Source organism: Mustela lutreola, chromosome 14, assembly GCF_030435805.1.
Source record: "Mustela lutreola isolate mMusLut2 chromosome 14, mMusLut2.pri, whole genome shotgun sequence".
Lineage (NCBI taxonomy): Eukaryota > Metazoa > Chordata > Mammalia > Carnivora > Mustelidae > Mustela > Mustela lutreola.
Genome location: NC_081303.1, coordinates 9,056,160 through 9,083,109, shown reverse-complemented (window position 1 = coordinate 9,083,109; position 26,950 = coordinate 9,056,160). Strand labels below are relative to the sequence as shown.

Below are 26,950 nucleotides of genomic sequence, written 5' to 3'. Positions count from 1 at the left end.
AGGCAAGGGCTTCTCTTAAACGTAAATACAAATTCTATGTAAGAGTGTATTTCCACTCCGTGGAAACCACATGCGAAAGTAAAGTTTGTTACTTACCTGCTTATGATAATCATCTCCCCCCAGGAGATAGTCACCATAAGACCGCTCTGTGGTTCAGGCTGGGTTAATGGGCGGGCCCTGGCGGCGCGCAGTTGGATAGTCGCTACGTAACTTACATGCGAGACTCGGACACGAATATCAGCACGTTTTATATTCTTCAGCTGAAAGTCTGCCATGTCACTGTAGTATACAGGGCTGGTTATTCAGCGTTTCGCTTCTCGTGCTTAGTACCTCCTAAAAAAATCTTTGACGAGTAAATGCCAGAAAACTTTTTTCCTCCGTTGCGTGAAGTAGCTGCTTTCTGAGGAACAGGAATAAAGCACCCAGTGTGAGCTGCATTAGATCCGGGAAAGGAGATTGATAATCCTCATGCTCTGGGAAGATTTTTGCAGTTTCAGAAGCAGTCTGAAAATTAGGTCAGTGCTTTGACCCTAACCTACCAATTTGCCGTCTTATATTTTATTTATTTATTTTTTATTAACATATAATGTATTATTAGCCCCAGGGGTACAGGTCTGTGAATCGCCAGGTTTACACACTTCACAGCACTCACTGTTGTCTCATTATTTTATTAATAAATGAGGGATTTGTAATAAATGAGCCTATTGGCTGTTGGCTGCTTGTAAGAAGACCCCCAGTCTTCGTATTTGGTTTGGTGCCGAATGCTAATCTCTTTGAATTACTTTATCTTTACTCAAAGATTCCTATGTTCTGGTATCCTGCAGTTTTTACATAACAAATTACAGAGACCATTATGACAGAAACTTACTAGAATTTAAGAGAGTAATTATATAATGCAGAGTCATTTTTATAATTTTCCATTTCATTGGATTTTGAATGACTTTCATGGCTGATGCCTCAAGTCATTTTCTTTCATGATGTCTTGATTTCAAGACAGTCTTTCCTTTCGAACTTAATGGAAACTCTGGAAGACAAACGCTCCTAAGATTGTCAAGGTACAGATACTGATGAGGAAAGAAGTATTATGTATAATGAGATATATGCCCATTTCGGGTTTTTTTCAAAGATGATTTTTATGGGAAGGGAAGGTAGATTGTTTTCTGAAATTTCCTGTGTGTTAGGTAATGCTGCCCTCAGAGGGCCAAGGTAAGTAAATTCAATTTTAACATTGAGAAGCAGCTTTTCTGCTCTTGATCTGACGGATAAACTTGCTTTAGGGAGGAGTGGGCTGCTTTGAATAATTGAATAGTGTTTGATGTTTCTCTTTTTTTGAAAATGTTCGCTGTCCCTGCACTTGCGTGTGCTGACCACATCAAGCCCATTTAGTCCTTTTCTCGGAACGTGAAGGCGGATGACAGGCCACAGAGTGCTGCTGTATTAGCTCTGTTTACAAAGAGGTTAAGAAAATTACCTAGGAAAGTTAAGAAGGTATCACTTGGGTGTCTTTTGCTCTTTGCCTGTTGGATCACAGATACTCTGATACTCAGAATTATTTGAACCACACTTTTGAATATCTAGGCGCATTCATTGAGATGGAAACATTATATTCCCTTCAGTTTTATAAACATAAGCATAATCATATCTTTACAGTAAAAATCAAGAATTATTTACTTCACTGGATATATAGTCATTTATGTAAATGTAAAATGTCCTACCAGTTGAAATACAGTATTGTTCCTATCTATTTACGAAAGTCTGACATTAATGTATGATTTAACACATATCCAGATTCAGACTGGTCAAGGTTAAATGATTAACTTGCACAATAAAAAAGGAAAAGTGAGAAAGGTCTGGTATCAAAGTTGTATATTCTTGTGTTTTGCTTTCTGTATATGCTAACATTTTATGAGATAATTGGAAAGAAACATGGAGACGTCTAGTAGTAGACCCAGTGGAATGCTTGATTTTTTTTTTTTTCTCCACAGAGCTACTTGATAGTGCACCAAGAAAGACTGTTCTGGGACAGCATTCTTTCTCTTTAACGAAAGATTTCCATTGGTTGAGCATAAATGATACGTAACTCATTGTTATTGGTAATAATGGGGGATGAAAATAGGATATAAGCAGAGTGAATAACAAAAATCGAAATTTTATCCGCAAGAAAACCAGCATCTACTCTGCTCAGCTAATGTGGAGCAGTGATAGTTGGACCAGATGAGATTAACAAATTACACTTTATTTTCAATACTCCACTTCTGTTTAGTTTAATATGCTTATGTGTATTAAGCACTCGCTACATCGCTTTTGTGTAGCCGTACTTTATTCATTCAACAAATGTGGTGTGATGCTTAGTATTAGCCAGATGTTGTTCTGTGTACTTCATAAATACATTTCTTTTAAAGATTTTTATTTGTTGGAGAGAGAGAGACAGAGACAGAACATGAGTGAAGGGGAGGGAGAGGGAGAAGCAGGCTCCCCACTGAGCAGGGAGCCCGATGTGGGGCTCGATCCCAGGACCCTAAGACCATGACTGGACTGAAGGCAGACACTTAACCCACTGAGCCATCCAGGCGCCCCCCTCATAAATATTAATTCAGTTCTTCTAAACTCTTGTCCCCATTTTCCAGAAGAAGAAGCTGAGGCACAGAGATAGTAACACGCCCAGAGGCGCACGGCTAGTTAGTGGTGGAGTTGGCATCTGACCTTCTGTGTATGTGCTTCCCGCCACTGGTGTCATACGCTCCCAGCTTTGAGGGCCTGAGCAGTGTGGCACAGCAGAATTTTGTTTGCTTTAGCAGATCTTTACTCTGATCCCAGCTCTGTCCTTGGTGTGTTAGCAGTGTCTCGGAGCCTCTCTGTGGCTGTGCCGAGTGAGGACACCTTGGCACCTGTCTCTCCATGGCGCTGTGGGGAGGTCGCGGGGGTGAGCCTGAGGTCCGTGCGTGGCTCCGTGCACTTACGTGTCCCCTTCGTCTTGCCTCTCGTACTCCTACTGTTCCCCACTTACCTGCTGTGAGACAAGTCCTGGTCCGAGGACTGCCTGGGAAAACACAGAGGGGAGGAGGCAGGGGTTGTAAAGCCATGGATTCAGCCCTAGAGGGGTAGAGTTTGTGGTTTGATGTGGTGTCATGGGGTCTTGTGCTACTGGAAATTTATTCCAGGAGACATCAGTGCCCATCTGAGATAAAACCCTCTTCTGTTTTGTTGGGTTTTGCTCTACAAGGCAGTGATTTGAATATAGGTCTGGGAGGGTCAGGTCACCTGAGGGTTTTTTCAAGTAGCAACAGGCCTCCTCGCAGTGAGGAGGCGCTACGGCCAGCTCTCCCTGCCCCACTACCCCGGGGGGACACCCCGATGGCCGCGTATGCTCTCTATCAGACGTGTTCTAACGGACACATGGACTGAGCCGTGCAGCCTGTGTTGGGGGAGACTTCTGTTCCAGAGAGCTTTGCTGACACAAGCGTGGCTTATGTAGGGTTAGGTTTGTTTACTCAGCTAAGGGGTCAGTACCAGCCTGCTCCGTGGTAGGTGCTGGCGATGCATGGTCGGTGGGTTTGCATTACGGACCCCGCCTCCATATTTGATATTCATGAAGGCTGTTGACCGCAGCACACAGATAATGTAGGACAGTACATTAATACAAACGTCGAGGGGATATGGTGGGGTGAAGTGGAAAATATTTCTAGTAAAGAAGTTGTAAAATGTCATCTTTTAAAATTTGTCCCTGGCTACTTTGTTAAAATAGTACGGGAACCACTGGGTGTTCAGTGCAGTGTGTGGCATTGGAGACTTTTTGTTATCATGCAGAAAGCAGATTAAAAAGAAGGCTCTGCTTTCACAGTCTACAAGGGCGTAAATGTAAGCAAAATAATAATTTAGCGCACATTTAACCCAGCAGGAAGCTGAGTGCAGATTGAGTAATTCTCCACAACATATCTACTGCTATGTAAACTAATCTCACGGTTTATTCTTCATTAAATTGCCAAGATGCTGTTCTTCTGTTGGCTAGTTCGCATGGATGCTTTTTGTTCCTCTCTCTCTTTCTTCTCTCTGCATTCACCTTGCTTTTCTCTCAAAACTGAATATTCTAGTTCTTTTAAGATGTTCCTATGCTTAAAAGGATAATTAGTAAGTGTCATGGTTTTGGTGTGAAGTGTAATGTTTTTGAAAAACAAAGGGAACAGGGATTTGCTTAACTAATTTACAGCATACCTGGAAACAAATACCAGAATGCGTAAATAGATAGGTGATCATTGTGCAGTTTTCTGGAAAAGAGAGGAAAACGATGAAGTAGGTAAAGCCCCAGTAGGCCAGCCATGCTGACCTTGGAGAAGGTCACACTGGAACATCTGTGGTATTCCGCGCGTGGGACCTTCTCGTCACTGCCTCAGTTCCAAAGCTGAACATGGACCCCAGCCTTCTTCAGGAAGGAGATATGAAAACTATACCTAATATAAGAATGACAAGTTCATGCATTATGCAGTGGAAGCACAATTTCTTGACTATAATATACTTTTCAAAATAATCATGAAGGAGCATATGTGGGAAAGCAGAGGAATGTGGGTACATCTGGAAAGCTTTTAAGGCATCTTGGAAGCACAACGCACAATCACCAAAATTGTAAACACCTTCCATCTGGTCCATCGCAGTGGTAACATTGACCAGTACCAGAGCAGACGCATCTCTCAGTGACCTTATGTGACAGCCAGACAAGACAAGCAGGGGGAAATCATCAGAAATAGTTGAGTGTTTTGCAGTATGACCTCATTAATCAATATTGTGCAGAAAACCAGGAGAGCCAACAGAGTGCACTGGCAGGATCTTGAAACTTGAAAGGCTTAGGTGTGTTTCAGAATACGCTCAGTGAAAGAAGCATCATAAGCGATTCCCAGGCCTCCCTGTTGTTAGGAGGCTTCAGAAAGGAAAGGGTGCAGGGCCTGATCCTGGAGCCAACACAGCAGCAAACCAGCCCTTCACGGAATGTCTAGGGATTCCGTGCCGCGGTGCCGGCCGGCCCTTTCCCGCGGGAGCGCAGGAGACCGCGGGTGTCCGGAGACCATTCCGCAGGCACGTGGGCTGCCACTGGGAACTGCCACCCCTCGGTGTGACTTCCTAGATCACGAAGAGGGTTTCGCTTCGCATCCTAATTGCCCAAAGCATCGGCTTTTCTGCGGTTCCCCCTTCTCACGGCTGCGGGCTGCTCTTCCAGCTGCGCGGTTGGGTCCTGCCCGGGCCTTCGCGCCGCATCCTCTGCGCATCGTGTCGCTCGCGATGAGTCTGTCGGAAGCCCGTTCTCCCCGGTTCTGACAAAAGTGTTGCGAGAACCTTTGTTCTCTGAGCTGTGGTGCTTTGAGCTATGAACTGTACTTGAGAATAAGGGAGCGGGCCGAGACCCCACCCGATTTCTGGAGACGCCGCCGGAGCGGGGTGATGGCGTCAGGGGATGGCGCTTTCAGTGGACCCAAGGGCAAGGGAGAATATGCTTGAAAGGACTTAATGAAAGGGGAGCGACAGCCCAAACCTAACATATATCTAGGAAGCTCGTGGAATATGAAAAAGTACTTTGATTTTTCAAAAAGTTTCATTTCCCATTGTCCCTGTGAGTTGAAACATTGTTACTAGGCGAGCTCATTGCCATGTAGAGAGTAGAGAAAAACTCTTCAGGATTTATTTTCAAGACACTTGTAAGAGAGGACGATGATAACTTCAGTGAGAAATTCTACTTCTTTTATTCCCTGGGAGACATTCATAGGGTTTTTCCGTAGATCTAACTGGACTAGAACACTTGCTGTCCACTATATAAAAATGGAACAATTTCAAGGATTGCAAATGTTTTGTTATGTTTATCACCACACATTTCTGTACTTACTGCATTTGGCTTCATGATTTTTAAGATAGTTAAGACATAGCACACTGTCGTGAATTATATATTCAGTATTTATTTGTTTGTGGCGCCAATATTTAATTATGAACATCCACTAGTGGAAAAAAAGATTCTGTTATATTTTCTTTTAGGTGGTTCATGTGTAAATTTGGTTGGCATCTGTCAACAAGCAATTAAATATGTAGCTATATTGCAAACCATGAAATTAATTTATTTTTTATACCGCTACCAGTTTTAAACCTCTTTTTGAGAAGATTTTTATTTAAGACTAATGCTTTCTTAAAGTCATATAAATCTATTTTGACAGAAATTGCCATCTTTGGATTTAAAAGCTCTTCTTGGGGGGCACCTGGGTGGCTCAGTGGGTTATAAAGGCCTCTACCTTTGGCTTAGGTCATGATTCTGGAATCCTAGGATCAAGTCCTGCATTGGGCTCTCTGCTCTGTGGGGAGCCTGCTTCCCCCTCTCTCTGCCTGCCTGTCTGCCTACTTGTGATCTCTGTCAAATAAATAAAATCTTTAAAAAAAAAAAAAAAGCTCTTCTTGGGAAATTTTAAATTGTTTGATTTTCATGGTACTGAAATTATTAAAAATAATTCAGAGAGACCTAAGACTTTTTAGAGCTCTCTCTCTCTCTCTCTTTCTCTATCTCTTTTTTTTTTTTTTGAAGACTAGTTACTCTGATATCCTTAACCCCGTCTCGAAAAAGAAGTATTAATTAATTAATTAATTAATTTTGATGTGATATGCCTTTTCATTCCTTTAGAGAGGATTCAAGTTTTATATACCTGACACTAGCTAAAGAGACTTGGGGGGGGGGGGTGTTGGTGATAGAGTAAATTTATGACTGATTGTTGCCTGTTGCCTCATTTAGGACCATATTCCTGAGTGAGCGAACTGCTCAGTAGTGGAATATTTAATGCAGGGCTGGGGATGAGCTATAAATGTTAGGGCCATGAATACAGTGGTTCCATTTCACAACAACAAAATCCAACTCATGCTACACTCAGGTGAGTGCTTTTAAGTCCTGTCCTTCTGGTTGGTGCTTTTATGCTTCTCAGGTTTCAGATCAGGAGGCTGGGAGTAGAGAGCTTCATGTTCCTACAGCCGTGAAGTGGAGGAGCCAGGATTCAGACCCCACCGCAGGCAGGGAGGCTGCAGGCTCCCCTCCCCAAGCATTATGTTGTCCTGCCTAGAGCACCTGAATGGTGAGGCGGAGCCAGGTAAGAACTGAGGCCCCACTGGAATAGTTTCTTGATCCCGTAGTGACCATGACTGTCTGTTGTGACTTTTATTATAGAACATAGCATTTGTCTTATGTCGGGTTTCTTTTTTTCTGAAAATATAACCCACATGCCATACTGCCTTGTTAAAATGGCCTTTTGCTTGCTTGTGTAAATCCTGTTGGCTCTCCCCCCTGCAAAGGACGAAGGTGTAAAGAGGTCATTTGCTATTAACAGACAAAGCAGATGTCGGTATTACTCATTTTCCCCTCTGAGATGACAAAGGCGAATAATAATATATCTCATTGGGGATTGTGATTAAACACTGATGTAAAATACAAGGAATACGTATTCTCAGGAAAGCTGAGCTTCGGGTTGTTTTGGCTTTATGATGAGATGGTGGTGCGTCCTTCCCGATGTGCTCTCGCCCCTTCCTCCTGGAGTGATGAGCTTGGGAAGCCTGTGTGACAGCACGTGTGAGGGGTTGTTAGTAATTTCAAAAGCTGCGTCTCCTGTATCTCTTAGAGAAATCAGAATTTCAGTTTGTTCGCAGTACAGCTGTTGGTAACCAGCATCATTCATTTTCCTCGAATTTTATCCTAGGGAAGTAGCTTATTTTAAAAATGACGCTTAAGCGTTTTGTCTAATTAAATTCTATATGATCAATGTGTAGGATTTGTGAAAAACAGTGCTATGCTTGTACAGACTTCTTTTCAATTGGTTTCTATCTATATCTATTTTGATAACATCTTGGTTTTTCCCCCTAAATGTGCCCATGCCAGTGGAGGCGAGGCCTCCAGTAGATGAGGGAGTCTTTCTGTGCGTTCTCAGCCTGTACGTTCTTGACTGCGCAGCTCATCGTCTACTTCTCGCGAAGTCAGAGTTGGTACCAGGTTCTAGAACACAACCGTGCCGTACAAATGCATGAATGCGTGAATCAAATCCTCAGCACTATTCACTTATAGGGGTACAGGCTGGGTCATTTCTGAGGATCTTTTCTCCACGTGTCTGTCTGAGCAAATCCAGGCCCGTCCCGGTTATTCGAGATATAAGACCATTGGAATGTTTTCACCAATCTGTGCTCAGTCCTTAGACGTACATTTGCACCTTTTCAAAGTGGAAGTCATCAAAAAGTGCCGAGGCAGGAGCTGGAAGCGTGATTCTCAGCGAAGTATCCGTGAAATACTCTGCAGCAGGGGAGGATTACCGAATACAAATGGAATTCGAAATTAGGTGAATGGTAGGAAATGAGCACTGTCAGCTTCCAAGGGGTAACCCTGAGTCGAATGCTTATCGCTAATAATGATGATCCACTGGAATACGCAGTCAAAATATTTAGGTGCAAAGTGAGGGTGAATTTAAACTTGTACCATCTCCCATCTGAGGTTGTCATTAAAGATTAAGCCTGAGATCCTAAATATTATTTGTACTCAGCTGGGGAAATCAAGAATGTTCTCTGTGGCCAACATCCACTCAAAAACACTGAGGTTTTTTATTTAGTTGTTTGAAGAGCTTACAGAAAATAAATTATCAAGTAAAGTAAGAAAGTTGGCAAAAGTCCAGAATCTGAAGTCATTAAAACCAAGTGAAACTGTGACCTCTAGTAAACAGCCTCTTGTAACCCCACATTTGACAAATAGGATTCTGTCCTGTTGATTAAGAGTGAGATGGAATTTTTCCTTTGTGTTTGTAAGGTATTAGCTAAGTGTCTCTATACCAGTGATGCCAAGAACTTAATCAGTAAGGTTTTGTTTTGTTTTCTTTTCTTTTTGGTTCTGTAAACAAGCCTTCGGTTAGAGTGCTAAGGAACCGCATGAAGTTTTCTAGGGCCGCCGTAACAAATTCCAGCAAATTGGGTGGTTCGCAACAAAAGACAGTGACAGAGTCTCTCGGGATTCTGGACACCGGAAGTTAGAGCCAGGGTCAGATGCCCTCCGGAGGCTTCAGAGGAGAATCTGTTCCTTGCCTTCCCAGCTCCTGGTGTCCGCAGGTGTGGGCCGGCCGGTGGTGCTGCCCTGGTCCCGTGGCCGCCTCCTCTCCGTGTGTCCCAGCCCCCCAGCCTCATGCGTTCGGGGGTTTGTGATTGGATTTGGCTCACCCAGATCGTCCAGGATAAGCCCCTCTTGTCAAAATCCTTCACTTCATCACTCCTTTGGCCATCTTAGGTACTCCCAGGTCCCAGGGATTGGGGTGGGTACATAATCTTTTGACGGGGTCACCATTCAGCTCACTTCAGAAGCCAAAATATCGGGCTTCCTGTTGGGAAACAACGCTGTTTCCAGTATCAAAGCTCAGGTACTTCGGAAACGCATCAAGCCTGCAGCCAAGGAGCGTGAGCCAGAATTGACAGCGTCCTTCATGAAGGCAGGTGGAAAGTGGGGAAGAGACTGTGCTGGAAACCCCGTCCACGCGTGGCTGAGGCCCTCGCTGCAGGCTTATTCTGATACACGTAGAAATGTTGAATCGGTGCCCCACAAATGCAGCTGCTTTTTTAAACAAGACTTTTGCCCCGTTACGACAAACCGCTTCTTAAATTAGTTGAAACCTATGGGCTATAAATACCAAAGTATGGTACAGCTTGGTTTTAATACAGCTTGTGTATATTTAGGTGTAAATGCTATGTTTAAAGTACAGGATGCGATTGACTTTTAGCAGTCTCTCTCAAAAGGATGGGTGGCAGAGAGGGCACCTTTGTTCCGAGCACTTAGCCCCATAAAAGCATGGACTTTTTGGCCATATTTTTGGAATGGCCTGAGAACATGTTTCTCATCTAGACGCTCTCTGCCTCAGCTACTGAGTCAGTGAGGAGACTGTTGGGGTCCTTTGTCATGACCCGCTGGACAAGGTCCCCGAGGCAACGGGAACAATTGTGCTTTGCCGTCAGTGTGCCCGGAGGCCTGCCGTGGTATCCTGGAAAGCTCTGACTTTTTCTACTCTTTGGAGCTAGGAATCATCTTCTTTTGCTCTGGGCCTAGTAGGTGGCAGTAAAGCTTGCTTTTTTGCTTTATTCCCTACCTTGTGAATTTGTGTCCTTGGGAAGGCCCGGTTCTTTGGCAGAAAAAGAATTCCTCGACTTTTGGAACTAGAAAATAAATATTTAATTAGGCCAGCACATTATGCTATTATATGAGCTTGACTTGAGAATGTTCCTGGGAACCTATAAAAAAAGAATCTGCTTTCAGGAAGTATTCTGAAGCCTTCTCTGAATTTTAGGAGGCGCCTGAAACCTGGTGTCGTACTGGAATAGGAAGTCCAAGAGTTCGAATTCTTGTGTTTTTCATTTTTACGTCCAATACTGTGTCTCTGGGACCCAGAGCAAATAAATAAGTAGATGTGCTCTGAACTTCTTCTTGGGAAGTCCATTTGTATTATAAACAATAAAAAATCGAGAGTCTTGAGAAAGTCGGGGATCCACTGTTAGCTTTCTGTGACAGTCCGATTGTTGACTGATTTAACTGAGTCAACTCAAAATTATTAATCAAAATTTGTAAGAAATAATAATTTTTATTTTTACCAACAATGTAGATTTTGACTTTCCAATTTTCTTCCTGATTGTGAATGACTCCTGCATTGTCTTGGTATAACGTATTATATGTCAGGGATACATAAAAATTTATTTTTAGAAGACCTTTTTGGCAACCAGAAGCCTTACTATAGACCACATAAAATATTCTAAATTTCCTAAGATCTGTTTTACAAAAAAGATAGAAGATTCACGTGATGATATTTCACGTCTTTCAACTGAGCATGACAACATTAGAGGCTGACAGGAAGTTATTCTTAGAAATGAAAATTTGATGTTTATTTCTTTTAATTTCATATTTCTTGAATATATGTTTTCAGTACTTTCATAAAATAAGAAACAGTGCTATCCTATTTTTCTTCTTTTAAATTTTTAGATGAATTTCTTTTATTTTATCTTTCTTAAACTTAATAAACTAGTACTTATTTTTTTGCTCGATAGACTTGGAGCATCTTACGCTGGTATGAATCTTCTGTTGTTTGCAGGAGCGTTTGGAATCTAAATACGATATTACTAATTGGAGATTTGATACCTAGTGATTTTAAATTTTATATAGGAGTCCATAAGTAAAAATGGGAAAATAAAATAAGTACAATCAAGGAACTTGCTTCATCTTTGAGATGGGAACTATGAATTTAACATTGTGGTTTTACAAATTTGGTGTGTGTTTATTAATACCAAGACCATATATTTTCAGTAAAGTGAAGTGAGGAGGGGAGTCAGGTTTCCTTTTTCTTTCCCTGTAAGTGCCTCTTCTGTGCTGAGATGAAACACATCTCTTTCATGTGTTCCGTCACTTGGTAGATGACTACTCAGCATCTATCCAGTGGTAGGCACTGGGGTGGGCCCTTGGAGTGCATCATCGCAAGGAAAAAGAAGTGACAGAACTTAGGACCACTGGGGAAAATCAAGTTTTGAAACAAAAATTAGAACCTGTCTGCCATTTTGAGCTTCGTGGCTTCCCAGGGCTTACTTTTCTGATGATACTTGACCAGCGAAATGTATCAAGACTTGGAAGATCAGTATGACTCAGTGGAGCGGTGTTTCCTAAAGCACCCATGTGTGATGTTGCACAATCATGCACAGCGTCTAAACGATTCATGCAGTGTGTAATGGAGACCAGCGGCTCTTCACGTAACAGCAGGTTCCTTGACATGCTTTCAAATTGCACACTGCAGTTGACCTTTCAGAAAACGTCAAAGAAAGAGTCATAACTGTCTGAATACCCCTGCCCTTTCCGGCTGTGCACCTGTTGAGCCAGCTCTCTTTCCTGTATTTTAAACCAAAACAACTCACCACGGTAGACTGAATACAGAAGCAGGTATGAGAACCTGGCTATCTTCTGTGAAGCCAAACATCAAAGAGATTTTTTTAAATGGAAAGAAGTTGTGCTCTCTTGCTGAGTTTTTGTTTGTTTATTTTAGAAAATATAATTATTTTCATAAAAATATGTTAGTTATGTTACATGTAATGAGTTTATTGTTATTTTTAAAAGAAGTAATAAAGGCATTTAAGTGTTCTTTTCCGTTCCTAAAGCAGTAAACATAGATGTAATCTACCTAAATAGATCGTTGGAGTTGGCGGCGGTGGCTAAGAGTGTAAGGAGGTGTGGGAGGTAAGGAGCTTAAGAATGGCAGATCCAGAGGTGCACCCCACATCTGAAATGTATGTTGGGGTGAGATTATGATACGGAGGAGCTTATGTTTTATGTTAAAAGACTTGAATGGGAGGGAGTCAGTATTTTTGAGCAGAAAAGCGCTGGAAATCAAAAGTGGTACACACAGAGGGTTAATCTGGAGGGGATGGATGCGTGAGGAAGGAGTGGGGGCAGAGCAGGACAGGGGGCATGAGCAGCACAACAGCAGGCCAGGTGTGAGGGCCCCATTTGGGTTGGGCTAAATGAGAGATTGTGAAGGCAGTGCTGGCCTAGCTGAAGGAGAGGGAACCGGCCCTGTGTTAGCTCAAGTTGGGTAACTGAGGTCCAGGGAAGAAGCTGGCTTGTTGGAAAGTGGAACTGGATTCAGTTTCTTGAGGGACTGTGATTCGGCATTTGAGTTCGAAGAACCAGGTAGAAATACCCAGTAGAGAACTGACGATTACGAGACCAGAGAGCCTTCCGTACCTTACGGTGTCACGGGGCACCTCTCTTTCTTAAAATTCGGATGAGTCCCTTCCTAGGTACGCAACTTGTGATTTGGTTGCTAAAAACATCTGGTAGCTAGATGATGGCTTTTATCAAAATGTGATACATACACATTTATTGGCTGTTACGTGCTTGGCCTTGTACCGTGTGTTCTTACAGTTATTCCTGTTGGTGTGAGTGTGTGTGTGGTTTTTAAGCTCTGTTAACTCATGTTCTTTCATTTCCTTGACTTATTTACAGCATTGTACAGAAGATAATTTCCCTATTCAGAACAATAAAATGTTGTTTAAACAAGTTATGATCAAGATTTAACAATGAAAACAGACTTTACCCCCTTTCTTCTTAAAAAATGACACAATTAGTCAGTAGTACTTGGAAGATAAACATCTATTTCATGTTCCTCCTTATGATAAGTGTTTTTCATCGAAATTCCTTGATACTGTGTGTGGATGATTTACCAAGGCTTTTTAAAATGGTTGAAATATGCTCTAACAACCATCTGATAAAATGAAAAACTGAACAAAATGTGTACTCAGATGAATGATTCTCTGAAGAAATAATGGTGCAAATGAATTATCAAAGTGTGAAATCATTAAAAACAAAACATGTTTGAGTTTTTATTGAATCTTAATTGCAGGCTTATGTATTTTCTTTTGTAAGCTAAGTTAAAAGAAAATTGCCTAACTAAATTTTTGGAGGCCAGTGTTGTGGGACATATATTGTACCATAATTTATTTTTCACATAAAAGCTGCTGTTCATTTTTTTCCCCCAGCATTAACATGCATGCTTTCCTCATGTAGGAGAATATATAAAAAACTGGAGGCCAAGATATTTCCTTTTGAAGACAGATGGCTCATTCATAGGATATAAAGAGAAACCTCAAGATGTGGATTTACCTTATCCCCTCAACAACTTTTCAGTGGCAAGTAAGTTCCTTACAATTGTTGATTCACCTTGTATTTATCTATATGTATGACGTCATGTGCCAGCTATCTTACGATATAGGAGAAGCCTATGAAAAAGTTTAGGTTTGTATTTAAGTTCAGGGAAATTTTCAGCTTTGATACAATTTCAGTTCCTTAGCATAGCGATTATTGATGATATATGGTCTTATATAAGACAATATGGTTGAATATAGAACTTAAATGTGATAAATACAATTCCCCAAATATGTACCTCAAGTTTTTCATTATAAAATGTAAACAGGAACCTTTGAACTCTGTTGCTAAGTGAACTTGGTTGTTAAGATTGTTGCAGGACCTGGTACATTTCTAACTGGTTTCCTGTCAGGATCTTAGCTCTTTTCAGTTGTTCATAGGATGAGAAACAAGTGATTTACTCGAGAAATTGTCTTCTGGGGAGATTTTATGTTCGAAGTTCAAGTTTTCTTCCTTACAAGTATCTAAGAAAAATGTTTGTAGTGAAAATTTTTTTAGGAATTGTATATTTTTTTGACCATAAGCCCAGAATAAACTGAAAGATGCTGCTGCTGGTGATTTTGGCAACAGTTCCCCTTGCCGTGTGATGACCAGGCTCTCCGGGCTAGCTGTATTACTGATTACTCAACGGAAGTGTTGTTGGCTTTTAATTCGGAAATAAAGCATTTGAAAAAGTTACATTAGGTTAAAATAAACTTGCATAAGAGCTGAAGTCTGTACCATTGAGATGAAATCTTTAGCCAGACATCATTCTCAATTTTGATTTTGGTTGTATGTTGTTTTCTGTCCAGTGACATCTGAAACAGAGAGGAAGGTAAAGAATGAAGCAAAAAAAAAAAAAAAAATCAAAAAGTAGCAACAAAGAAATGCAAGATAGCAAAAGTCCTTGAATGTTATAAAAGTCATTTTAAAATTGGATAGAGCCCCAGCCTTTTTTATGGATACCATCTTTTAATTTTTTTTTAAAGAATAAGATAAAGCAATAAATCAAAGGGTTTGTAAAATGAGTTGAGTGGCAAGAACACTAACTTAAAAAACAAACAAACAAACCCAGACACCTCTCTGTTTCTATAAATGGAATCTTATGTAGGGATTTCATTTTTTAAGAAGTGAGAACACTTGATATGCACGTATCAGTTGAAGGAAACCATTCCCCTCTCCCTCCCCCCAGAATACTCATAAGTTATTATGACTTTCTTTTAGTAGAAAATGATTTTTAAAACTCTGTTGTCAATTGAAATAATGTCTTGTATTTTGTATTGACTTTAGAGCACATTTTCATTCTAGAGATCTCGTGGGTGAGCATTTGCTTTAAAGTACTAGAAATTGGCTTTTAAAACACTAACAGCACACATTATTTCCGACATAAAGCCACTGCAGTTTCTTAGTTTCTCTATTTTCCTAGCAAATGGTATTGGTTGTCTGAAATAATTTATAAAAGTACAGAACTCCTGTATCTGCTGATCAAAATGCAGCATTTTTTGACCTTATGAAATTTCACACCCCAACAAGTTTTAAAGACATACTGTATGTCACAGTCTGCCAACATCTGCTCCCACACTTCCACTGGCAGAGGCTGGAATAAATGCTGCACTCTTGGGGAGAGATCCTGCTTAGTGACTGACAGTCAGCCTAGCCACGAAATAAATATTAGTCGACATCTGTAATCTTTGCTTCTATCGTCAAGTAATTGTAGGTAATTGACTCAAATGAACAAGTGGAAGTTGTAGACCAGCTTCTTCGTTTTCAGAAGTGTGTTAACACGGGTCTTACACCAGATAAACTGTTTAAGATTAATGGTTCTTAAGACTTGACCTACTGCGGTCTTAAACTGACGTGCAGAAATGACAAGTAGTGAATGGACGCTGGTTGAAGAAGTCGTGCCAAGTTCAGCTTTGCCACAAGGCATGAGTATGACCGTGGACGGGTCATTCTCTGAAGCACTCAGCATCATGGGAACACTCGGATGTAATGAACTTCAAGGCTCTTTTATCTCCTATGTGCTGTGGTTCTGGGAGGGGCAGTTTGAGCGGGCCCCTGAGAGCGAATGGGGGTTAAGCGGGAAGAAGGATATTCCAGGCTGAGGGGGACAAAGAATGTTTTCATGAGACATTAAGAGAAGGAAGAGTGGGAGCAAGGAAGGGTTACTTGGCCAGCAGGTTCCCCTCTGGCCCTAGTCCCCTTGAGTAAGTGAAAAAAGAGATGATTTTACTGCGTATTTCTAATGGATGTTGGGAAATGTTATATACATATATTCCACTGAGAGTTACAGGAGTTCCCTATTTTTCCTTATAATTAAAAATATTACTTCGGGGCGCCTGGGTGGCTCAGTGGGTTAAGCCGCTGCCTTCGGCTCAGGTCATGATCTCAGGGTCCTGGGATCGAGTCCCGCATCGGGCTCTCTGCTCAGCGGGGAGCCTGCTTCCTCCTCTCTCTCTCTGCCTGCCTCTCTGCCTACTTGTGATCTCCCTCTGTCAAATAAATAAATAAAATCTTTAAAAAAAAAAAAAAAAAAAAATATTACTTCAAATTTAATGTATGTAGGTTTTACTGTAATTTGACCAAAATAGGCTTTTTTATCCATCTGAAGAAATGAAGTAGGAGAACCAGCAGGGACTTGGGATCCCTCTTTCCAGTCTTCACTGAATTTCAGATTCCTTCCTTCCTTTCTGATCTAAAGTTCTCCAAAAGATGGTATACACTCCTTGTTTCTGGAATCCACTGTCGTCTCGCTTTCTCTCTCAGTCACTTGATTGAAACCAGTCTCTATAGTTCTCCAGTGACCACCTAGCTGCTCAGACGAGCAGGCACTTTTCAGTTGTTCTTTTCCTGGGTCAGCACCGTGGGCTGCGTTTCATACCGTTAGTCCCCACTTCTCTCTTGGCATGACCTCTCCTGTTGTGTTCTGGGAGGTCTCTCTCTCCTGCTGTTCTTCCTTTGTCTGTTGGGTGGATTTTGGTATCTCCGTGGGTTCTGGCCAAGGATGCTTCTCATTTTGTTCCCTCTCCCTGGGGTGTGGGGGGGTGTCACATGGCCTTGAAAGGTTTCATATGAGACGTGACTTCAGGGCACCAGGGTATATATTCAGCCGGCTGCTGGACATCTCGCCCCGGGTATTACTGGGCCTCAACCTATCCTAAGTGGAATTCAAGATAATCTCACCAGTTCTCTCTATATGGGCACACCAGTTCTGTCTTGAGCAGAAGCCTGGACCCTTCCATGCCTGCCGCCCCCATTGTCACCCTATTCTCAGTTCATTGGTCTCTACTGATTTAGCTTCTCAGTTTTTGAACTTCTGTGCACCCTTTCTCATAATCACCCTGGAGCAAGCACTCACCGTCTCCATCAGAGATACGTAGCCCGATACACTACCTCTAGGTTCTACCGCGTGCACCACTACCTCTCATGACTGTCACAGTGACCCTTGTACACATCCGTTTGACTCTGCATTCTCCCGGATCTCCACTGCCTGCTGGAGGAAGTCCAGCTTCCTCCGTGTGTCCTGCGGGCATCCCCTCAGTCTGACCTGTGCTTTCAACTCTTGCCTCTTGTGTCCTCTGCTGCAGGTCGCACTTCTACTCTGAGACTGTTTATGCTGTTCCCTCTCACTGGACTATTCTTCTGTCCTCTATTTGTCTGGATGATTTGTTTGCATCCTTTAGGGATTAATTCAGGTTTAAATTCCCAGCCTCATTCCTTGCTACATCAGTCCTCCCTGCCCTTCACAACCCTGTTCTCTTTTGTTGTTACCACATTGTTTTCAGGTTATTTATTCATGTGTTGTATCTCATCTACCAATTTTGGGGTAAAGAGCCTACTGTTATTTACTTTATATCTCCTAGTACCTGCGTATTAGGGCTTAATAGCCATTTTTGAATGAATGTCTGAAAACATGAAGCCCAGATTTTTCCTGTTTTAGATGAGAAAGAGGAGGCTGTTAGAAATTTAGTGATTTGGTTAAGGTTGCTTTACGAGGTAGTGGTAGCCAGGTATATCAAGGTTGGAATTCCAATTTCTCTCCTGTCATTTACATTTTATTTCCCTCCCCTACCCCCATTCTGGACTGTTTTCTCTGGATTAAAGATCTGATTTGGGTCAGAGTTCCAATACTTTAAATTGCTAGATATCCGTTGGCCTGCAGAACGTAAACTCTCCAGGCCCTGTGAAATGTGGATAAAAATCTTTGATCTTCATCCTTCTTTGGGTGGATCAAATACGAATGTATGGGCAGGTAACTTCTAAAGGGCATGCCGAGGAATGTCAGGAGTAGTAATCGTTTTCCAGCAGAGTGCATCTCTAATCAGAATTATGATCTGGCCAGGTACTCACTATAGACTGAGATGACCAGGACTCCTGGTCTACTCAGGAGTCGGTGGTCTCAAACATTTTGACAGTGACCCCCCCCAACTCCAAAGTAAAACAGTTTCTCAGCCAAGAACTTGAAGATCTGTCCATATGTCTTGGGGCTCATCCTACTTTTGATCTACTTCCTTTTACTATCTGTGGGGGCAGGGGAGGCGCCAGCCAGCGTGGGTCCTGAGCAGCACGAATCTCTCGAATCCCACCTTTTCAATGCTGCAAATTTTGTCCCACTCTGAGGATATCTCTTTCCTCTCTGATACCTTTCTGCAGTCCTTTTCCAAAAAATAGGTCGGTCTACATTTCTTCAGCCAGTTTTTAAAAGTGAAATGAAATGTTTACGCACTAGCCCATTTTTCTTCTTCTCTTTGTAAGAAAGTAAGGAAATTTGGGGATTTAAACCTACCAAAAAAAACGTTTTTACCTCTGAATAAATATTGGATGCGGATTTTTAAATATGTAGAAAAATCGCTTGGTTTCAAATAATGCTTTCACTCATGCTCGTGGCATAGAGTTCTTGTGGCTTGATTCTTAGTCTTATATAAAGTATAATACAACCTAGAATAACAACCTTATAAATCTAGGATAACTCTACAGTATATAAATGTAGAAGGATTACAAGAAAAAAAAGGATTACAAGAGATCAGAATTGGTCACTTTTAAGGGGTTTACAGACCATTAGAACCACACTAGACACTAAAAGGAGCATTTGTCATTGACTCTGGAAGACGTACACAGAGAACACACGGCAGCGGGAGGAGAGATGAGCTCTGTTGCCAGAATGAATTTTGTAGAAAATAAATGGCTGTAGAATTTGAGGGAATAGATCAAGGGAAGCTAGGGTGACTAGGGGAGTTTAACAGGAGCACTGAAGGATGGGTGGTATTTAAGATTTTAGAAGAAGGTGGACATTCACAGTAAGGTTAACATAAGCAAGCATATGAAGTCTGGAATTAGTGACTAACTTATTTTGTGAATAGAATAGACAATATCCTGGGAAGATAGAGAATTTATGTTGGAGAAAAAACAAGATTAGATATCTTGTGATCAGATTATAAAAGGTCTTGAATACCACTCTGATGTTTTTAGTGGAAACCACTTGGAAACTATTGGAGGTTCTTAAGCATGAGGTGTCCAAATTAGTATTTGATAAAAACAAAAAAGGAACCTACCTGCTTATAATACAAGGGATACATCCGCAGGCACACCGTGCCTTTCCCTCCATGAGTCTGCCGGCCAGCAAAGTGTTTGTCTTGTTTTCCTTCCTGTGCGGTCTCACTCCCTAGCACCATCTTGGTTCAGTTCTTCATCAGTTCCTACCTGGGCTATTTTGACGGTCATGAGACTAACTGACTCATGTAGACTTGCCTCTACATATTCTCCTCTCTGGAGTATTTGAAAGCAATGCATAGGATAGATTCATCTTCCAAAGAAAAGTTCTTCTGCAGGTATCATCTCCTTACTCAGAAAAATCCCAAATTTCTCCCTTTTTCATAATAGGGAGATGAATTGCTTTTTTTTTTTTTTTTTTTAAAGATTTTACACACAGTTGTGTGCACATGTGAGCAGAGGGAGAGAAAGAGAATCTTAAGCAGACTCCTCGCTGAATATGGAGTCCTACTAGAGGCTCACTCCTATGACCCTGAGATCATGTTCTGAGTCAGAGTCAGAGTCTTAACTGACTGAGTCACCCAGATGCCACTGTATTTTTTTACTATTATTGTGTACAAGCAATTAAACACTTGCCCAAATCGTAACTGTGTTTCTATTCTGTATGTTTTCAGTATTCCTTGTTTTTTCTCTTACTCTGTAATGTTCCATACCTTTCCTTTTTGACATACATTGCTACATTCTGTTAGGTTGAATTATATATGAAATTCTTAACCTCGTTTTTGTTTTTGGTGATTTTTAAACAATTTCATGTACTTGACTGCTGGAAGATGTGGTGCTCTCCCCACCCTACCCCACCCCAAAATGAGATCAGATTTTTAGGCAAACAGAAAGTTATGTCTGGTAATAGCAGCATCTCACTGTATGGAATTGATGCCTTACTTAAAAATTGATCATACAGTGAATTAGTGTAACTGCAGTCAGATTTTCCTCCTATCTTTCATTTTTATGGGTGGTACTGTATTCATTTATTTGCAAATTTTAACCCATAAACCAAATTTAGAGTCGGGAATGGGGAAAAAACCTTTTTAAAAATCATTTTAAAGGGAGATCGTTTTTAGACAATTACGAAGAATAAGAATGCCATGATTAGTCACATATTGTCTTCCTCTCATTCAAACCACACCTAATACGACAAGGAAAAAATTTCCATAGAATTTCTCTTCTTTCCTCCCTTTTTTTGGTATTATACAGCAAGTGTGCAAAAAAAAAAAAAAAAAAAACGAAAAAACACCCCCATAGAATCCTGTTTTCATGGATCGGGCTGTGGAGTCCAGGGTTTCAAATCCAGCTGCTAGGTGTGAGAGCGACCCTCTGCATCTCTGAACGATTTCATCAGTTCTGTGTCCTTTAGAAACATAAATTTACATGTGTTTCATGTGAGTTTCCTATTAGATAATCTCACTGCCGTAGTACTTCCTTCATTAGAACAGTGTCAGTGACCTGGTCAGACATCTGTTAGAGCCCCTGGCTTCCCTGGCAGCTTCCCTGAGCTCTCTCTCACTCCCTTCCCTGACTGACGGGAAGCTAATCTATGGTTGGGGCTTTACCTTCGAAGCCTCATTTGTCAGAATATAAATTAGTTGCAGGGATGGGGAGCTTATGTAGAAAACGGGAGTGATAAATTTCTAGAGCACAATGTGTATACTCATTTAAAAATTTCCTAAAAGTTTAGCTTTGAGAGCTATATGCCAGAAGTTCATCTGACTTGGAGCCAAAAGACCTGAGTTTGAGTCTTGGTTCTGCTGCTTTACAAGTATGTGACCCTGGGCAAATCACGTAACTTCTCTGAAATTCATTTTTGTCATTTTTGAACATGAAGGTTAATAATGCCTACTTCTTGGGATTATGGTGAGGATTAACTGAGATGCTGTTAAAAAAAATTAACGAGATGCTGTATGTGAGCACACTCTGAATTATGAAACATTGTGCAAATAAAACTATTTATGGAGGTTGGGAGATGCTTAGTACTTTTGCTCTGTTGAATTAAATGGCAGCCATTCTTCTCTCTCCAGCTAAATTCCACTGGAATGGGAAGGAAGCTTCCTTGGTTGGGTTTTCTTTAAAGATCATTAGAAGTCTAAGGTAGAAGCCGTTTGCAGCCCTCTCTAGCAGTTGAGGATAGCCGCTATTGTTGGCTGGGGGGAAAAACCCCAGTTTCATTTAATGTCAATGACTTTGATCTGTAAAGCCTAGCTCTTGTGACTAAGCCCCATGAGCTGGACCCCAAACCATGCCTGTGGCTGCCCCTGGCCAAGAAAGGAAGGATCACTGCGGCTGTGGGGGCAGCTCCGTTGCTCTGGCCTCTGAGGAGATGGATGCAGACCGAATTCTTCAAAGCTTCCACGGGGGATGGTCCCTGTGACTGTTATTACCCCTTATTCTAGTCAGGAGTCGTTTTTGCTTTTTGGTAGAAGTAATAAAATCCTCTAGTATCTTCTTGACTGTCCTGAGAGGACCTCTTGGTTACCACCCATTGGGGGAAAATTTTAAATTAATTTGGCTCTTCCGTTAGAGGAAGACTTTTTTGTAAGATGGGGGATGCCGTGGGGCTTCTTCCTAGAGGAAGGCAGGCGGGCGGTGATCGGCTTCAGGAGCTTACGATAAAAGATGTGAGGAGAAAACGGGGACCCTGGCGGAGCCAGCCTTCCTCCCTCCTCCCTCCTGCTCCTCCTCCTCCCGCCTTCCCTCCCTGCCACCGTTTTCTGTTCCCCTCCCTCTCTCTCTCTCTCAACTTGTCCTAAAGTCAACATTTAACTCCCATTTATCCACAGATACCTACATAAAAGAACACCCTACATGTAATTATTTTCACTGACTTGTTCTTGATGAACACGTTGCCTCTGACTCCTCCCTTGACTCTCTTTCCTGGGCAGGCGGCCTCCCACCGACAGCCTCACGCGCTGAACTGTTGTTGAAATTTCCTACCTTGGGTGCATAGGATTTCAAGGAACACAACTTGGAAACATGGGAGTTACCCAGTGACTATTTAAACCCATTTTTAGGAAACCTAAGTTCTAATAGATATTTAGAAAGTTTGCATTGGGGGTCTGTTGTGTTCTCAACATTGTACCAGGTACTGAGGGAAAAAAGAACAAAATAAGGAAGGAAACCAACCTTCCTCGGAGTGCTGCCGTGTGCCAGGCCCTTTCACACACGTTCTCTCATTTAATCCTCACAGCGCTCTGAGGTGAGTATCACGTTCTCTGCTTCAGAGACTGAGGGAGGTTGCGTGGCTTGGTTGAGGTGGCTTCTCCGGCAAACGGCAGGGCCAGGACTGTAGCCCGTGTCTCCCAGAGTGCTAACCCCAAAGCCTGTATTCACTTCCTAATCCACAGGTCTGGGTTAGCTCCCAGCTTCGGAGAGTTGATCACACAGGAGCAAAAATCTGCTCCAAACTCTCGGAACTGGTATTTTGAGCTCTCTCGTGGTTCAGTCCTGAAGTAAGTTTTACAATGAACAACCGAGAAGAGCTTGGGAAAGGGAGGGTCATCACGAAGACCTTCTTGGAAACTGAGATTTGTTTAGAGAAATAGTAAGATTTCGAAAGAGGAAGTACATTCCAGGTAACAGGAATAGCGTTAATTTGAAATGTTATTTCTCAGAAACTTCGGCTGAATCTCTTATTGTTGATTTAAATGAGTATGAAATCCTCAGATATGAATGAAAGCTCCAGATGGTATGTTATTTTTTTATCCCTGTATAGAGTGAAAAATATCAAAGGAGGAAGAAGGATAAATGATAGGAAGAAATATGGCACTTGAATCTGTAGCAGAATGCCGGGATCGTGCCAGACACTGTGTCTTCTCAGGGTCAGAGGCAGGCACTAGCCCCCCTGCTAGCTTACCTGGCCTTGCGCGAGCCCCTCTTGTAGTAACATTGCTGCTCATCGTCTTTCTACCAGAGTAGAGAAGAATTTTACTGTTGCAGAGAAATACTCCATTTTAAAATCCCATGCTGATGGCAGTGTTTCTTCTTCAGCTAGAAAGGTTTTAAACAAGAGCTTTAAAAAAGGGGTACCTTTTTATCTGTTTATTGAAAAAAACACAAACCCTTGACTTCTATAAAGGAGAGGTGAGAGGTAAGGTGACGTGGAGGGGAGGAGACTGACGCTCGCAGGGGCAGGGGGGAGGCTCAGCGCCTGCAGACTGTGTGCCCGAAGCAGCTGTGGGCTGTATCCACACCCTGGTGCGCTCCTTTCCCATGGAGTTAATCATTGATGGGTCCCTCTAGGCCAGCCTTCCAGGTGAAGATTTCCTGAGCCTGCAGCAGCTCACACCCGCCAGTCAGCCTGCGGTGCTCGGGATCCTGCACTGCAGTTTTTCCTTATTACTGATGCCAGCGCTTTCCTCCGTGACACCCTGCCATCTCTGAAGGGTAAAAATCATTCTTCGCGCTCACCGCTCTGACCGCACTCACTGACGACCCGATTACGTTTATCGATCATTTTTGGTTAAGTTCAATGTGGCTGTCTACCTGATTTCTGTGTTTAATATTTAGGTTTCAGCCTAATTTTTTATTTTGTAGAAAAGAGCTTTTTAAATTGTTTTTAAATTGTTGAGTAGAAACTGAGGATATGCCCGTTGTATTTGGTGCTTTATGCCATTCTGTAATTAACACATAGGAAATTAAGAGAGACTTAAGGAAGCAAGGAAAGAGAATTGACAGTTAAGAGCCTGCTGTGTATGCGGTGCTTTATTTGTGATCAAGTTTTGCCGTCACAAGAGGACATGAAATAAAAACACCTTAAAAACCCCAAACAAACGGGCGCCTGGGTGGCTCAGTGGGTTGAGCCTCTGCCTTCGGCTCAGGTCATGATCCCAGGACCCTGGGATCGAGTCCCGCATCGGGCTCTCTGCTCGGCGGGGAGTCTGCTTCTCTCTCTCTCTGCCTGCCTCTCTGCCTACTTGTGATCTCTGTCTGTCAAATAAATAAATAAAATCTTTTAAAAAATGTGTTATTAAAAAAACAAACAAACAAACGAGATCATGAAACCAAGACCTAGGGCAAGGAAGAGACTTGCCCAGAACCCTGGAGCGGACAGGGCGGAGCTGCGATCTGGGCGCTGGGCCGGGCCAGCCCCGGCCGGACTGCGCAGCCGTCTGTGGGCTCGGAGACCACCGCTGTGTTCGGGGGTGTCTAGTCCGCGCCCCTGAAACTCGGTGCTGTCCAGGGGTGTGTTTAGGTCACAGCGGTTCGTTCTTCTGCTGTGGCGAGGGCAGAGGCTCGCAGGGGAGGCGAGGTGGCCGGTCACCTGATAGGAGCTGATCGTGGAACTCGGCCGGTCCCGCAGCCCCCCACCCCCGGGGCCCCCGACTTCCGGCCGGTGGTGCCGGGGTCGTGTGAGCCCCTCAGCGGCTCTCGGCGGCGCCCAGTGGTTCCCCGGGACAGTCCCCTGCGAAGTGACCGGCCTGGTCACTACCTCTTGCGGTGCACCTGTGCGCCCTGCCCTCCTGTGTGCGAACGGCTGTTCGGGGTGCGGAGCGGCAGCGCGGGGCCTGCGCTCGGGGGGTTTGCCAGGGTCACGCGTCCGCGAGGCCGTAGATCCGGAGACCGACCGGCCACGGCTTCCGGGCGTCCAGCCGGGATTCTCCGCCCGCGGCCCCGCTGACACGTCCCGGCCGCCGCGGGGGCGTCATTCCCGGCGCGGGCCCTGGGGAAGGCGGGGTCTCCGCGCGTCTGTCTAGAGGTTCCGGCTCCGATCGGGGATCGCGTCCGGCGATGGTGGGATCGCGTCCGGCGATGGTGGGATCGCGTCCGGCGATGGTGGGATCGCGTCCGGCGATGGTCGGCTCGCGTGGGACGCCGAGCTCCAGAGCGTGCGGCTCCGCTCCGTAAGGCAGCGAAGCGCGAGGAGGACGAGGCTGCGGGAGGCAGCCTTGCCCTTGTCGCTGCGTCAGAGGTCGGAGGAGAAGCCCTGATTCTCAGAGGCAGAATCATCTGGTCGTTTAGTATGACTCATGCGATCGTCGCGTTTTCAACAAATTGGACTTGAAGGACACGTGTTTTGTTGACCTCTGGGCAGTTCTGTGCTAAATCCCTGCCTTTCTGGGTCCCCCACCCCCGCCCTATCTTTATGTTAATTTAAACTCATTTATTTATTTATTTGAGCAACGTTAAATGAGGCTCAGGGCCAGGGGCCGGGGTGCGGGGAAGGACCTGGAATTTAGGACCGCTGTGGAGGCGTTCTTTTGGGTTGGAAATAATACACAATCGAGCAGATGCTAATGGAAAAATGAAATGCAGGGAGAGAGAAAAGAGGCTAGGGTGGCTGTGTGAGAGTTTCATGGAGGAGAGGACATTGCCCCTTTATTACAATAATGTTTCTGCCCTATAATAAGGTCTTTCATTGCTGGTTCAGCTTTTTTCATTCACTTGTTTTGTGCTCTGCTTCCTGTTACTAATTGTCAGCACAATAGTCTTCCAACTATGAAGTCTCAGTGTCCTTTTGGACCAATTTGTCATTGTCTTTCTCCCTCACCCCCCAACCCATGCTCTCAGAATCTATTACTATGGTTGCATTTTTAGACATTTTTTATGTTTTAAAATGGCAATGCTTTTGAAACATGCCAGAATAGTTTATGATAATTGAATCATCCAACCAGCAACAGTTATTGCTTCCAAAGCTCACTGATGAAGTTTAAAGTTTCTGCCTCTATAGGATATTCTTATAGAGTAATTGAAATTTAACTCGCAGTGCTCTCTTGGTAGCATTATTTCGTGCTATGAAATGGTGTCCTCACCCTGCTATGCCTGGTGTCCTTTGGGCTTCACCATTGTCCTGTGGATGTAGAGCATTTTGTTAAACCGTATAATTGACGGAATTCACGGATTCTTTGCAGTTTCTCTGCTCGTAGGAACTTAGGTTTTTCTCATTTTCCCACCAATGGCTCTTGGTTCTTACAGATAGATTATTTTAAGAAATCCACAGGGTTGGCTTAGATTGACAAGCCTGGACAAATCCTGATATCAAACTCCAGGCACGCGTTACATGTTAATTCCTGTTTGGTTTTTAACATTTTGGCCAATAAATATTCCAAATGTGCTCTCAGTGGGGTACCAATAATTTAATACTGACAGGGACATTTTTCAAGTGTAATTTCTATAAAAAAATTCTGAAATGGTGTTAGTTTCTGACCAGTTGATCTACCACCTAGAGCGGCCCCTGTCGTAGATCATATGATCAAAGTGGATTGGTGCTTGTCACTGTAATTTTCTCACAATTGATCGCAGTTACTCCGACGGCATATACTAACCAGGAAGTTTTGGTCAGCTTTCTTTGAGGAAAAATGGTATCGGTACTCTCTGTATGTCACCTGTTTCTGTCAATTTAATTGCAGAAAACCAGTGAGTGTAGTATACAAAGCTTGTTATTAAGAAATAAAACTTTACTTCCTCTCTTGTAAGTAGCTAACGGTCCTAAAACAGTGTGTGACATACTACAACGAGCCAGGGATTTAGAGCTAGAAAATATGGATTAGATACTCCTATTTTACAGTTGTCGTGACTTGATGGTTTTGAACAAGCAACTTTAAAATGAGACAGATTTCATTTTCTTATTTGTGGAATGGAAATGATGAAAATATTCTGAAACGTTATTGGGAGAATTAAGTGAGAAAATAATGCATGTAAAATCTTAATGTAGTGAAGCAGCGGATAATAGACCACAATAATGACTTAGTACTTAGTCCTTTAAAAAGAACAAATTTT

General features: G+C 42.8%; 1 protein-coding gene across 4 annotated transcripts in view; it reads left to right on the top strand.

Annotated features, from left to right (window-relative positions):
• The window catches only part of AKT3 (AKT serine/threonine kinase 3), a 313,218-nt gene that overhangs the window by 116,980 nt on the left and 169,288 nt on the right, over window positions 1–26,950 (top strand). For 3 of the 4 annotated variants that reach the window (XM_059146697.1, XM_059146696.1, XM_059146699.1), the window contains one exon: window positions 13,574–13,699. The exons of the other annotated variant lie outside the window; for it this stretch is intronic. In XM_059146697.1, the coding sequence (XP_059002680.1) occupies window positions 13,574–13,699 (126 nt within the window). Of the gene's footprint in view, window positions 1–13,573; window positions 13,700–26,950 lie in introns of those variants that run through there. 4 annotated transcript variants of the gene reach the window in all.